Here is a 16,168-nt window from a genome sequence, read left to right as displayed (position 1 = left end):
GCTACAGAATCAGGTCATATGTCAGATTGTTTCAGATTTTTGCAGAACTGTTTAAATATTAACAGCTACATGCTTAGTAGCTGGCTGAACTGAGGCTTATGGTTTCACACATGAAGTCATTTAAATCAAAGGTTGAAATCCAGAGGAAATGAGTTGGCTCTTAACTAAAACTACAGCAAAATAGGGAGTGAGTTTGGTCGAATGCAAATTTTTTCCAATGCTTTTATTTGACCAGTCCCCGTACTAGTACATAATATGATGAACATACCTGAGACTGTTGGTAATACTGCAAGGACATCTCTTGTTGCATCTGAGGCCATAAAACCCTTCTGGACACATTCTTTCTTGGCAATATATCCCTTTAAATCCAGGGTCACACATACATGCTCCATTTACATGGTAGCACTTTGCACCATTTTGGCAGTCACATCTTTGAGTGCACTGAAAGCCATATGTCCCAATAGGACACTCTTCTTGACACCTGCAACGAAATATGTGAGTCATGATCCAGTCAAATATTATAATGTAGTCTGCTTATGACTTTTACATGGGAATGTTTTTGCTAATGAATTAAGCATAAAATCATAGCTCAATTAAGTGATATACTGAACTGATGAAATCATTGGGGTGATATGCTATCTTGGGCATGCAAATTGCTGTTAACTGAAAGTGTATTAATTTCTTTCCAATTATTTCTGTCCAAGTGCATTCTTATTTCCAGGACCTTGATAATTCCATTCATGAACCATGAAAACTTGATATACATTGAGATAGTTTAAAAAAAAAAAAAACACAAAAAAACACCTCATCTGTTTGATTTCTCCTCATTACAGAAGGATTGCACACCTTCTTTAAAGGCATATGGTACTCTCAGAGTGATAATGATGTGATCTATTAAGCAATATTAAATAAAATGTTCTCCAGCAAAGTATAGTTTTACTTTCCCTCTATGCTGTTGTTGGACCTGCTTTATACCCGTAGAACATCTACTCCTTTGTCTTTCATGTCTGTTCTGAATAATTGCAGCTGTTTGCATCTAAAATTTGCTTTTCATCTCTTACTCCAGGGATGCTCAGTAGTATAAAACCTCAAGACAAATCACTTTCACTCTCCTTAGTGTAGTATCTTCTCCAGAATTGCCAACATTTGTAATACTTGATACACATAAAAATGGAACCTGCAAACATTAGACACAGATTGTTTTAAATTGCACCTTCTATGCACTGTTTAAAATATTTCCCTATTGGATACATTATGAAATCTGCTAAAAAGTCTGTTTCATCGTCCTATACAACCAGTTTAAGAGATCATAATATCTCCTAGTTGGAAAAGCTCAACTAAAGTCCTAAAGAAAGCAAGTGCTTCTGTGCTTGACATAATTCAGTGGTTTCAAAATTCTGCAATGAGTCAGTACTACAGTTTACATGATCCACCGTGAAATACAGATATGCCTTTTCAGTTAATGAAAAAAAAAAAAAATCCCCCAAAGCCCAATTCCCTTATCGCGTGGATACCAGATATTGGAAATTGCCTATCAGCATTAATTTAATCCTGTGCATCGATTAAAGTATATACTATAAACTCCATGGATAGAGGTGTCTGTTAAACGTCTTTCTGCAGGTCATTTCACAGCTTGCAGGTGAGAGTTAATATAATGATCAGTAATAAAAGATGAATGGGCGATGCAAGCCAGGCAAAACCGCAATGAACACAGTCAGTATATAACAAGAGTATTACTTTCACAGCTTCAGACGATCACGCTTTACTAAAAATATATGAACAAAGCAAAAGGTCTAGCTAGTGATTTAATTGCATCAAACATAACATGTTACAGGAGTCAAGTTCGGGAGTTCACACGAGATCCGAAGAGAGAGGAGAAGCGACAGCTGGAAGGGAAGGTGCCCGGGGGATCGCCCGGCGGCCGCGGCTGCTGGCCCTGCCAGTCGCAGGGGAGTTCAGCCGCAAAGGAAATCACCAGCAAAGAACGGGTGACATTAGGACTGAAACACTTAAAGCAAATGAAACGCAATGAAGAACATAGTAAGATGCCTGATGCCTCCATTGCCATATGCAGCTCCACTAGTTAGCAGGAGAGCACTGTACTCAACGAGATGAATACTTAGTCAATAGTGTACTATATCATTCTATATTTATAGAAGATGAAGCATCACCTAGCAGGGAGAAAAGCATCTGGAAATGAAATATTGACGACCTAATCCATTTACATAATTAGCCCTTTTCTACTAACAATTTAACCAACTTGTTTATTTGGAGATCAAGCAGCTACTGCTAATGAATTTTATACAAAGAATACTAATAACGACTCCTCTGGAACATAAGAATAATCACAGCAGGAATTAGCTTTCTACTTAAACATCTTTCCTTTGCAACATATCAATCTAATGTGTCCATAACACCATTAACAACCAGATACATTGTTCAATTAAATTACAAAATGAGCTGCTAAGCCCTAGTTATGTTTCTTGTTTAATTTACATTGCTTTCTGCCTATCTGGGGAGATTGGTATTATAATATCCACCAAACTTTAATATGTACTATAATTATTTGGGTTGGGATAGGATAATATGGCTGTCACCTGTAGAATTAATGGAAGCAATTTCACAAAATATTAAACATAAGACAGCCTGCTTAACCGATGAACTTAGTACACACACCTACATTTTTTCCAAAGAAATATTTTTCACAGAATAAAGCTGCAAGATTTTTTAGGCTTTCGTGTTTGTTTATTTTTAAAGCAACGATTGCACTCATGTAGCACAGACAAAAACTAAAAGCCAAAGTCCACTAAATGGTGATCCTGGGGATCACCAGTCTGTAGACATGAGATACAGATACAAGCAAAACGAGAGAAGTCTGCTCATATTATCATAAAAAAAATGTGGTGTTTACTCTGCTAAGATTCAATCTTTGGGTTTAATGGCAATATGGAAAACAAAGCTAAAACAGTATGTTCGCTTTTCCTGGCAGCCAATGAATTCTTAGACACCCCATCCCCAGCTTCTGGCTGTGCTTTTGCTATTATTCCTTTGCAGTTTACAAAACATACATTTACATGACAGCTCCAGTCATTTCAGCCGGCACAAAGCTGCCTGGAGTTATCAATAAAGCTTGTCAATTTACTAGAGATATTTAGTGCACTGCATCTTCCTGGAAAACAGGTAGGGAACAAACTGTGGCAGTTATGCTCCCGCAGACCTTTATGACTATTTCATCTCCACTAATATTTATCTAACTATATGTTATTATCTGCTGTACAAGATGACAGACCATAGTCTTATACAGCATTTATTGACAATTAAGGATAATAGTCAATAACATGTGTTTACTTTTTATTGTTATTCACAAAATCTGTTATTAGTAAGAATATTTTCCAGTGCTTTTTAAAATTTCAAATAAAATATTATTTTGTTAGGCAGCAGCATTTTTTTGCTCTACTTGCAATTATATTGTAACACTGCCATAGTTACACAAGATTCAGAAAGTAAAATAGACTTTAAACTAAAACAGCGCTGACTAATCTGTCTCATCGTCCATGCTGTATGAACACATAACTAAGGAAAGCAATTTAGCCTTTTTTTAAAACCTTGTGCCTGCTCCTGCCATCACTGCAATCAATGGGCAATTTACCATTAGCCAGCTGTAGTTAAGAGCGAGGCAGAGGTACATGTGCCTGCTCAGAACAAACCATTACTGGCAGCGCGCTGTCTGGTCTGAGCAAGAGGCAGAACTCCGATTGAATGTAATGGGCCCAAGGTTTCACTTCCCTCGTTACAGGCTGATTAGATAAACATGTTTAAACTTTCTGAGAGCCACCTCAAATGAGAGGAACTTCCAGGCTAATACCAGCTTTCCTTGCTGCTACAAAAGCTTTCAGAACTGTCCTTTCACCTCTCTCTCTTATTCTCAGTCATCCTTTCACACTCCCACATTTTGGCTCTTCTTCCTCTCTCTTGTGTCTATATTACACTCCTTGCTCCAGGAGGGGGCAGGTGAACCATCCCCAAGGGCTTTGCTTGGGTGCAGGTCCACAACCTGCCCTTCCGTTGGTTTCTTTTCCTCCTCTTCCAGCAGAGCTCTCTTTCCTTTCTCCCTCCCTCCTTCTCTCAGTCTCCTCAGGTCACGTCCCCCTTTGGAGTCCAAACCTCCCTCCCGTCCATTCAAGTACAGACCTGAAGTGCCTCTCTCAGAGGTGGCTCAGTGGGCAAACACCTCTGCTTTTGGCAGCAGGCAGAACTGGAGCTTCTGTTTTCTACTTGCCCTCTCCTTTCCTAGTCCCCAACCGACCTCCTTCTACTTTTTTTGCTGGAGTGCAGTAGGGCAGCTCTATCCTTCCCCCACAGCATGTTCCTGTCACAGAGCCAGCCCTTCTGCTGCATGTCCTCCCTCATGGCTGGGGCTTTATTGGCAGCTGAGCAAAGAAGCTGGCTCAGCTGCAGGCTGTTGGCTGGGAGCTCCTTACAGCTCAACTGCTGTTGATTCACCTACAGCCAGAAATCGATCTGGGTCTGCAACAACCAGATGAGGAGACCTAGAGCCAGAGGGCCTCCGTGAGCCTGCCTGAGTGTGGCCAGGACTGAGGATGGTTTGTGATTGAAGTGTGGCCACCAGGACAAGCGTTCAGCCTGCACAGTTGCTTCTTGCAGTGAAAACTGTGTCCGAAGGAAAAGAAGACTATCACTAGCGACAATAATTACATGGTACCCTAGCAATGTATCCCTGGGACCCCAACATCGCTCTCTTCAAATGGAGGATGGGAGAAGAGAAACACAGTGATGTCTCCTCCATTAAATTAATTTGAAATAATTAACATTTCTAACATCTTCAACCACATGCAATTCCTGACATGGTCTCCAAAGCCCCTTGCCAATTACTGCTGTCGATGAAATGGAAACAACGAGCATCCACATTTAACGGGACAGCATGCAGCCTTCTGAGCTCCAGAACGGTGTTTGAGACCGGTCTGTTTGTGTGCTTTAAAAACTTGATGATTACACAATGAGGCAAGAAATGAGAAATTACAGTGAGCTTTGCTGCATAAACGTGTAACTGTAGCATATGGCAGCATACCTGTACTCGTATAGTACCTATACATACCTCTTGTTCTAGCTAATAAAAGAAAGGAAGATAGAGGAGAAAGGGCATTAGCATAGCGAACACTAGCTAGCTGTGTCCAGGATCTCTGGAAATCCTGGTGACACAGTCCAATTGCTAGTGAAAGCTGCATATGAAAGCTTATTTTACTGCATCTTCCTCATCCTTGTTAGCCCTGCTAGCAGGATTAGCTAGAAGGCTAAGCCAGCATGTGCTACAATCACACCTTGACTTTGCTGTGTAGTCACTTTGCTAAATCCATGACACCTTTGTAAAACAATATTATCATCTTCTCAGACTGATTTATGGTTCAACCCTCTCATTTATAAATTTTGAGGATTTATCACCTTTTGTTGCTGTCTGAGATGGATCAGTTCTGCAGCAGCACAGAGGGGCTGATGGAAACATTAAACTGCTGCATTGCTTACTCTTGAGGATATTAATTTGAATAAATATGGTTCATTTACATATCTTGTAAACATGTAATGCTCTCTAATAAATTTATCACTGTAAATATCTAAATTAAATTTAATCCATTAAATTTTAAAAGTTACATTAAAAGAACTGTAAATGGAGAGCATTGCCAATAAAAAATAATAACATTGCCACATTTATAATGCTTGAACTGCTTCAGAAGGATGAACCTAATTGCAGCAATAGAGATATAACACTGCCTTTCAGAGAGCAAGATTGCCCTAGAAGGGCTATAAATATTGCCAGTCCATGGTTAAAACAAAAGGCTTTGGGGTTTTGGTTAATCTTTTACCTGTCTCCCATATACCCGGCTGTACAGAGGCATTTTCCTGTCACAGGGTCACAGTGTCCTCCATTGTGGCATGGACAATCCTGGCTGCAGTTAATTCCAAATGTTCCAGGAGGACATGGCTGCGCACACACCAGCCCCTGGTAGGGTTGCAGAAAGAGCAATATTTCAGTCAACAGTCATGATGCAATGAATTTCTATATGCAGCCTCGATATTTATTGTCCTTCTTGCTAAAACTGGATCTAATTGTACTGGCAGTATTTCTTCTGTTTAAGATGGTCTCAAGACAGTCTCAAAATTCTGCTGCCAGAGTAAATGCCTTTCTACCAAATCTCCAGAAGGGATTTTTCTTTCCACTGGACAGTCAATGATAATTTCCTTCTTTGGATTTTCCCTGGAAACTGCAGCTGGGGTGGCAGAATATTGAACATAGAGGCAGGAGGGCTTGGGAGAAGTTAAAGGCAATTAGAGAAGGCTACAAAGCTCTATGTGGGCTGGCAGGTTTTTGTGAAATGGGGAGTCTGAAAATTTGTTGGACTGAACGTGGGTAAGTGTCGCAAAGTGAACATTTGGGAAGTGGGGAGCTGCTGGAGAAGGTACCCTGGGAGGGTGAGGTTCTGCTAATTGTGATAGTCTGTGATGGTTTCCCCCATGCAGATAGCTTCACTGAGGCTTTCCCATTCATCCCCAGGGGATCAAGGCTGGCTGCTGGAGCAGCCCTGTACTACTCTTCAAATCCTACCCCCTTCATTCCCTCCACCCTCACCCAGCTCCCGCACTCATCTTCAAGCAGCACAGGATGACACCTGCCACCACTTTGTCTAACACATGGATTGCCCTAGAAGGGCTATAAATATTGCCAGTCCATCACCAACACCAGCAATGCAGCAGCCTCTGGGTCAGAAGTGATTTTGCAGTAGAAAACCAGCCTAATCCCTGAACACTGGCTGGACACATCATCCAACATCCTTCTAGTTCCTTATCTCCAGTCTTGGCACCATATCTCAGTCCTTGACCTGCCTCAACTCCACATCTCAGCTGCTATCTCCTTCCCCCATTTCATGCTCCCAGCCCTCTGCCTTTCTGCCTCTTTCTTCCAGTTCACCCAAAACTCTTGTGGCAGACTCCCTTTTTGACCTCTCTTTCACCCAGATCCAGCTCCAAATCTGTGACTGGTTTCCTCCTTCTCCTCCCTGTCCAGCTATCCCTGAAAGTGGAGAAGAGTCTGTTCTTCTTGTTGTGCATCCTGGCTCTGGTCATCAGGAGAGGCAAATGCTTGGTAAGTCTTGTCCCAGTTGTTCGGCCCCAAGGCAGAGAATCCTTACCACTGGTTGCGTCTTTGGGGAATTAATCTGCCAAATTCAGGTGATTTTCCCCCCAAATATCACATAATGTCCCCTGCCAAGTGTCAAGGTCTTGCAAGGATTTCCCTAGACTTTCTTACAAGTCATACATTTTTTTTTACATGAGCAAACACTATTTTTCCCTCACCTCAGGCTGAGGCTGGCATCCATCTGAATAATTTCAGCCAAAACAAGTAAAGTCTGGCAGAGCTGTGATCTGAAGATGGGGTCCTATAATGGAAAATGTTTGGTAACTGTAGCAAGCGGCACTGCTGCCAGTGCCACGCACAGTGCAGTGTTGGATAGAAATGGGATTTGCCTGCCCCTATTATTATTTGCTTTAATCTCTCAGAAGTATTTTTCCCTAGCCAAGCCCCAGGGGCTCTGAGTTTTGAACAAAGCACGGATTAGATAAATCTTGCATAAAACATAAAAAGGGAACATTAATGGCTGCTGTCGCTCCTCGGGGTTCCCCTCTCAACAGCTTGGGAAGTTTAGGAACATCAGCGGCCCCAAACTGGAGAGGCTGCTCTTCAATGTAATCATAAAATAGACACTTCAGGCCTTTCCAAACCAGTGATAGGTGGCTCCTTGGCTGTAAAATAGACAGGTTGGCCTCAGTTCAAGAACATTCAGATTACAGTGTTAAAAAAATGGTGTCTCTGGGCTTGAGTAATACACAACACTATATATCTGAAAATGTAAGTATCCATTTATCTTGATAATAAATACTTTCTCCCTTCATGTCTCAAAAGGAACAGGATTTCTATCAACAAATGATGAGAAAGCAATACTCTATGATGCATCCCCCTGGAGCCAAGAGAATCTTTAGGCGTACTTTTTGCATTAATATGTACTAAGGGAACCTAAAACATCCCTCTCTGGAGGATCAAATGTCAGACCAACGTTTCCCGCTGCTCATGCATCTAATCAGCAAAGCTCACTCCATCAGCACCTTTTTTAAGGCCCTGATCTAATCAGCCTCTGCTTTTGACATTGTTTCCTATATTATTACCATTTTGCAGTACAGAAAAGATCTTTTTTCCGCTCCATTTTCCCATTTAACCCCTCCCCCCCATTTTTAAAATCCATGACAAAAAGTAAAGTAAACAGAATCACAGAATAGTTGGGGTTGGAAGGGGCCTCTGGAGATCATCTGCTCCAACCCCCCTGCTCAACAGGGTCACCTAAAGCAGGTTGCCCAAGACCATGTCCAGTCAGGTTTTGAACACTTCCAAGGATGGAGCCTCCACAACCTCCCTGGGCAACTTGTTCTATCAAGTACACAAAAAAAAAAAATTATAGTTTGCTCATAAAGCCTGGAGGTAAAAGCCCAGAAAATGAGAACAAAGAAATGAGGAGATTAGCAGACTGGATTGTATTAACGTGGCACCATGATGCAAAGCATCCAGAATGGGACCTGGCATCAGGGTGTGCTGCCAACGACAAATGTTCTGCCCTGGAAAGGGACATCACTGCTTTCCCAGCACGGTGATCTAGTCCTTCAAAAGAGGTTTTAAGAAGCATTGTAACAAGCAAATTTAACCTCCCACCCCACTTCCTGAGAGTGCCTGGACAATTTAATATTGGAAATGAGAAAGGCATGTAGAATTAAACCTGTAAATTGTTGATTAGGCCCTAAAGCTGCCACCTGCTAACACCGACACCCACAAACACAGAGAAGTAGAAAAAGCCCAACCTAGTAGAATACTGGAAGCCACATTTTCCTGACTAGCTCAACAGTATATGCTGTTAGCCACCATCCCCATGGTGAAAAACTCACAGGATGGTAAAATCTCACAGGAAATAGTTTGTATAATTTCTTATGCTTCTGGGAGACTCTGCACTGGGTGGGAGGAAGGGGGAGGACAGGGACGTTGCAAGTAATGAAAGAGCCAGCCTTTGAAGACTGCAGATCCAAGGAAGAACCAAAGAACCCCAGAACTTCCTCCTGCTCAACTTGTCGCCTAGCCTTGCATACCCCATGGGCGGCAAAGCCCCTAAGGGAACTGAGCTGCAGTTAATAAGTCCCATGTCTCTACCCCAGGAAAGGATAAAAGTTGAAGCTCATCCAGCAGCAATAACATCCAAGTGGGTTTCCACTTGTATAAATCTAGGGAGAATTCTCTACCTCCAGCATGATGGCATATACAGCACATACACGCAGTCTCAAGACTCAAAATCAGCAAGTAAAATTCCTGATGTCAAAGAAAGACTATCCATGGCATGAAATAAAATGAACACAGTCTAGCAATCCCATCTCTCCTGCTCATTTACAGACCACTAACGTCTCACTTTGCAAACCATTGCAACCACCAATAGTTAAATCTATAGCATGAAAAAATATTTTTTCTTTTTACTCTGCGCACTGAATTACTGGCTTTCCATTAAAACCCTGGAGAGACTCTTTATACTTAAAACCTCAAAATTTACAGGCTGAGTGCTTTTACTTATAATTTCAGTTTCTTCCCCCAGAATACTTGCTCTCTCTCTTCAATTTTCAGTTATGCTTGTTTCAAACATCAATTGTTAACTCCAGGGTTTCTCTGGGGATGGAGCAGCCAACAAAACAGTTTTCAGGAAAGTCTCTCTAGGCCATTAAAAATGCAGAGAAGAAAGTCCAAGCTGGAAGGAGCAGGGCAGAAGTGGGCCAGTATACACGACCACAAGAGCTGTGCAGCCCCAGTGCTGTGGTTCTTCTTTAGGGTCTACTCAGCACCCTAAAAGACCTCAATAAGCTTCCTGCTCAATTCTGATATCATTTAATCTCTTTAGTGATTTTGTAACTTTGCAAAAAAAGAGAAAACTTCCTGATAAAATACAAGTAAGGAAGAGTCCAGCAAAACAATTCAGATCCTCAGAGATATTAGCATGCAGAATACTAGGGGAGCTGAAAAAAATATCCCCAAAGTAATGTTTTGATGTTAATCACTTTATCGACTAATGCTTAGGAATAATGGCAGAATGGCCTGATAGGCCCCCAAAAATAGATGAATTGCTTCCTTTTTGGGTTAGCTCCACTATTCTTTAGGAAAGAACATTTTTTTTGTCTCCACTGAATGTCAGTCAGGGTAAGGTTCCACATTCTTACTTAGTTTCTGAATAGTTTTGCCTACTCTGTCATTTGAAAGGTAATACTACCATCATCATTTTGGCTGTGACTGTCCAGTGATAGAGAGTTTCTCAGTATACAGCTTCCACCAAAAAGGTTGTGCGGGGATGCTCTTCTCTGGTGTTCCTGTCTTAAAGCCACCTGAATCTCATGGTTGCTACTTTTTACCTAAAAGTAGCTCCGTGATCAAACATTCTTGAAAAGTTAAATGGAGGCAGCATTTGCTATACTAATCTGAAAGAACAGACTTTTCTCTCAGCCCCCAAAGGTTTCAAAGGGATTAGGGTCCATGTTATAAGCCATAGAGTGTGATGATCTTCAGGGTCTTGCACGTACTAGAAAAATCACAGGACTTGTTTGCATTAAAATCCAGCAAGACTGCCAAGAGACTAATTGTCAGGTATGGGAAAAATGCCAGGAAACTTAACACAGCTAAATGGTATGTGTGCCTTTGAGACTTGGCAAACCCCGAGAGACTTAATTATCACATTATTGATAAAGTTGAGGGCTTTTAAAATGTTTGGCCTTGCTTTCTTGACACAAAGGTTTAAAGGTTAGGGTAATTTGCTCTCTCCAGGGCAAGCCCTGATGCAGACAAATCTATTGCAATCAATGGGAATTATGCCTGAGTAAGGACAGGACACTGAACTGGACTCTGTGTCCCCATGTATATTCCTTCCGCATTAATGACTGCTTGAGCCACTGAATTCCCCTTGCCTTCTCCCTCTCCCTCTCTCCTGAAAGGAAACCAGTGCAGTGCTTTGGGCAATGTTCAGCTGAACTTTGAGTACTGCATCCTGCGCAAGGGCAGTGTGCGATGGTGCAGGGGATGTTCCAAGGAACTGTGATGCAGAGACCACATTTTTTCTCTCTTCTGCTCCCACACAGATGTGTAACGGGCAGTCACTCTTCGTCTTACTATTGTTTGTTTAACTGTATGATGGTAGCTACTAGTCATGGACTGGAGGCCTGTCTGCTAAGTGCTGCACACACACAACGAAGGAGGTCCCACTTTCAAACTGGTTCCAACTTCAAGACATGACAAGTAATAGTAGATATATACCACGAGCCCATGGGAAGGTCCCTGTTGCGACAGTGAACTTCTTATCCCAAGCCCCAAATGAGGGATGAGTAAGAACAAGCTGCATACCATCCATCCGGGCGGGCAGGAGCACTCCCCAGTGATGTGGTGGCAGACTCCCCCGTTCTGGCAGGGGCAGCGCAGTTCGCACTGAGCTCCATGACTGCCGGGGGGACAGTGCTCTTCACAGCTTGGTGGAGAGAGAAGATACAAAAACAAAGTGATTATTTCAAAAAATTGCAGGAAATTTTAAATGAGGAAAATCTACACCACAAGCCATCATGGGAGTCCTTACATAAATCACGAAAAGCTCAGGAAGCGTCAGCTGGCATTACCAATTAACCAAGATTTCTTTTATTTTTGTGCCATTTATTTTTTATTTATGTGCCAGTGACCCAGTCCTGCAAGGCTGATGCATGTGTGTAATCGTTATGCAGGTACCAGATTCCACCCATGTCAACAGGACAGCTCATATCCATAAAAACAGCCCATGTAAGTAAGTGTTGCAGGATGAAGCCCTCAATGTGAATTATGTGACATAGCAATAAAACAAACTGCAGATAAAACAAAAGGATGGGATTAAAATGCTTGAAGTTTCTCCAACTGCTACAAAATGTTCACATTTACAGTGTATTAAGGGCTGGCAAGAACTCAGCATCATTTAAAGGCTATTTAAACTCTTTGGGTCTCTCTCAATACCTAGGGGGCCAATGTAAGGCTAGTCCCTGGAAAAAACAGTGTCTTTTAGGCCTTTGCACATTGGCGCTTTTCAGCATCGCTTCTTCCTCTGATTCCAGTTTCCCAAAGTACAGATGGTTCTTCCCCTCTCCCAGCTATCTCTCTTGATGAGGATGTTCACGCTACACATCAGTGGTTGGCCCTGCAAATACTTACTGCTGAGACCAGACATACTAATGTCAGTGGGACCACTCCTAATAGCAAGCACAGTCTCTAGCAGTGAGTGCTGACGGGGCTGAGGTCATAAGGCTATGAGGAAATCATGTACTAAATGAAATATTCAGAAGGTATATAACTTATTTATGCAGGTTAATACTCTCTTTATTATTTATCCTCTCCTTAGTGCAGGCCAACAAATAATATTAAACTGCAAAAGTATTAAGACACCAGTAATAGATCTCCAACTAAGTTCAGTGACTAAATTCTCTTTTCCCTTTAAATAATTTTGAAAACCATAATTACTTCTGAAACTACTGAAAGATCTCTAATGAAAACAGATGTTACACTGTGGGCAATTTTTAAAAAGAAACTATTGCTTGCTGTCCTAAAATTAATATGCAGATTTTGTGAATCCTACTGGTAAACTTTCAGTGCGGTATATGGGGATTTAGCTACATGATTCTCGTTAAAGTTAATAGGAGTCACACCGCTAAATCCCTGCTCACTATGCTAAAAATTTACCCCCTCGATAGTAAGCTGATATACTTAACAGTAATGCTTCCTCAGTTAGATTGAAAGTCAAATAAATTGGGGATGGTAAGTCCCATTTGATAGAGCTAATGAGTAGAATGTCCAATTGCTTATAAAAACTGAACTGTAATTTGGATTGTATTCACATACTGAAATTAGGAACAGCTATAGTTGTATGAGCTGGAAAATATCAAGGATTTTTAAGTTCACTTAAGCACCAAATTTTATTTTGCTATGCAGACAGATATAATTAGCAGCAAAAAAGAGAATTCCTTTGTTCAATCTCCCTGAAATTCTGTTACCTGATTACAAAGGAAAGAGGATAATATATCGATTGTGTAAATTTTATCAATTACTCATTGCATTAAAGGCAGTCAAAACAAGGCTGTTAAATGATGCAGAGTGAAATGCACCTGTCATTGAACTTACAATACCCCTGTGTATCCGGGAGCGCAGTGACATTCTCCCGTTTTATGGTCGCAGGTAGCTCCGTTGTGACATTGGCATTTAAACTGGCAGCCCTTTCCGTAGCTCCCGGGGTCACAGAGCTCCTCGCAGCGCCAGCCGCGGTACCCGTCCGCGCAGACGCAGGCGCCCGTGATAGGGTTGCAGAGGGCCTCGTTCTGGCACTGGCAGCGGTTGCTGCAGTGGGGTCCCCAGTGATCGCTGTCGCAACCTGTGAAAGACACGTTCACTTACTGAGATGATCAGGTAAGTGCATCGCAGGCAGCTCATCCCGACCTCTTCTGCTCAGGCTGGCAAGCACTGTTAATGCCAGAAACTTCCTCAAGGGCCCTCAAACTTTTCAATACTACCCCCCAATCCAGCAAGGTGCTTTAGCATGCAAGGAGACAACAGCGCTAGTCACATGCCTAAATTTGAGGACTTGTTTAACACCCTTATTAGATCAGGACCTAAATCTTTTAATATCCTGTTTCTTAGTGCTCTTAGATAGCTGGAAGGAATGAATTTATAGTGGAATTAGATGCAGAGGATCACATCCTGACTGCAGCGTAGCTTAATGGGGGGTAGAAATGCCAAGCAAGTCCTGTAGATTTAATAATGTCATCAAATATTGTTTCTTTGCACTGTTCCCATAAGATAATAAGTATGATAATCTAAAAAAGGTTTTCTCTTTTGGTGTTTTTTTTTTTTTTTCTGGAGTAAAGAGGTGGGAGGGGAAAAAATACCGCTAGAGACTGGGATTTCATGAGGCTTTGCTTAAACCCACCGCAGGCTTACGGAAGAAGGTAAGGAGTGTGTATGTCAGGTAGTTTCTGTGCTAGCAATAGTCCAGTATGTGCCAGCATTAGAGAAGGGATTGTGGCCATTGACCTGGAGGGGAGCTTCCCCACAGAGTACGTTCAGGCGCCGGGAGAAACCTTCTCACGACAGTCCTGCCTCCCCCAGACTCCTTCTTTGCGGACCGCAGAGCAAGAGCCTTTCATTGAGTATGCAAGACGAGGGAGAAGTCAGCCTTACAGAAACAGCTTGATCCTGATTTGCCATAAAAACAGTAATCAGCACCTGCAAAACACCCATTTAATACGTATGCATACTAAACGGCTGAAACCAAACACCCAGAGGTTAAGATTTCCTCAGCTAAAGGTCAGCAAAAACCAGGGATTTCTTCAGAATTCCTACCCTCCGCTAACAGTTCTGTTAATACAGCTATGTCAAGGGTGCAAGGAAATTGTCATTCAGAACAGAGTTGCTGGCAAAATCTCTGGCAAAGACATGGTTACAGATCATTTTCCAGTATATTTTATTGCACTCAGAGAGCTGGTTTCAATCGTAACGGCGAAAAATCTTCTACCAGTGTAAAATCCGCTGCCACATGGGAAATGAGTGTGTAATCTCAGCAACGTAACTGTCTTGACAAACTCTCTTGTGTGCAAACATGTAAACTAATCCATAGGTGGCTATTACTACTCCTCAGGCCAGGATCTCTGTTTCCAGCCTTAGCAACGTAAATGCAAAGCCCACCCATGTCAGAAGCTCTTGCCTATATGTTTGAGGTAATTTAGGTAATTTTGTTGTCCTTTTTCTTGAGGTGGGATGCTCATTTTTCAGTTAGAGGATATTCTGATCTTCAATTTACAAACATGCATTTCTTGAGCAACAGTGTTAAAGGCCAAAAGGAACCCATGGGAAGACACAATTCCAGTGCCTCCGTCTCCAAGAGGACCTACAAGGGCTTGCCGGATGCATGTGCAGAGAGACGTGGTCTTGTGCCCTGCAGACACCAGTGTGCAACATACCCCTGTGCACACTCCTGCCTGTGCCTCACACAAGCTTATTGCTTGGCCTCATTTTTCCCACAGCTGTAAACAGGATTGATAGATCCTCACTAACAGCACTGGGAGCCAAGCAAACAAAATCTTACTCTTTATAAGTCTTAAATTATTACTGAGAATCTGTGGGAAGAGCAGATCTATCTTTATTGCACACAGACTCTCAGTAAGACTCTGTAAGCTTTCTGGGGCAGGGAGCAAATCTGCTGGAGCTGATTGAGTTCACCAGCAATTTCTCTTCCACAAATGCTGATTTGTTTTTCTGCAGAACTTGCAAATCAAGGGATGCAGTTCTGCGCCTCTGCAGAGGGTAAAAACCTGAACCAGAACAGGCAATAGCCCTCTGGCTGGGGAAGCGGATACAAGAATCACAGTTTGCCCTGCCTGAATCAGGGACTTGACTCCTGCCTTACCACACCTCCCGTGGGAGCCCTGGCTGCCAGGCTGAGAGGTGCTCTGGGCTGACGGGATTCCAGTCGCAATTAAGTTGCTTAGTATGGATAGACAACACTCATTAGGAAATGAGACTTATGCCTTGGTCTCCCATGTCTCAGATGAGTGCTCCAACCGTCAGATTTGTCTGTTTGGTTTGTGTTTTTCACTTAGAAAGAAAGTGAAGGAGAAAGTAAACCTTTTATAGGGTGGGAAGACTATTTCCCACCATCAGCTTAAGCATCTTGTTTTGCATTTACACTGTCTGCCCCAAACACAACTCCCTTGTAATACTTCATAGCATTTATGTAAGTCAGTCTTGCATGAACACTTATTTACTATTTATGTTTTTGGTCACATGCTTGCTTTCTCCCTGTACCTAATTTCACTCTATGATCTAACCGAAAGGAAGAACAAAATGCTCCAGGAAAGAGCAGAAATTCTTTTAATTGGTTGTAATATCATAAAATACCCAAATCTGGACAATAAAAGAAGCCCACAGTGACCAGAAAACCAGCTGGCAGTTAGATAGATTTTCCAGGGGGTTCTAAGTACAAGGCATCATCGATCACACATTGCAACATTCAGTATGTTTAGCCCA

General features: G+C 42.1%; 1 protein-coding gene across 1 annotated transcript in view; it reads right to left on the bottom strand.

Moving 5' to 3' along the window:
* MEGF11 (multiple EGF like domains 11) overlaps positions 1 to 16,168 on the bottom strand; it is a 207,338-nt gene that overhangs the window by 86,157 nt on the left and 105,013 nt on the right. Inside the window, exons 6-9 of the mRNA XM_067305228.1 lie at positions 13,271 to 13,517; positions 11,483 to 11,603; positions 5,880 to 6,016; positions 269 to 481 (exon numbers count right to left, since the gene is read on the bottom strand). Of these exons, the coding sequence (XP_067161329.1) occupies positions 269 to 481; positions 5,880 to 6,016; positions 11,483 to 11,603; positions 13,271 to 13,517 (718 nt within the window). The remainder of the gene's footprint in view (positions 1 to 268; positions 482 to 5,879; positions 6,017 to 11,482; positions 11,604 to 13,270; positions 13,518 to 16,168) is intronic.

Source organism: Apteryx mantelli, chromosome 15, assembly GCF_036417845.1.
Source record: "Apteryx mantelli isolate bAptMan1 chromosome 15, bAptMan1.hap1, whole genome shotgun sequence".
In the NCBI taxonomy this organism is placed as follows: Eukaryota; Metazoa; Chordata; class Aves; order Apterygiformes; family Apterygidae; genus Apteryx; species Apteryx mantelli.
This window is presented reverse-complemented; position numbering and strand designations above follow the sequence as displayed.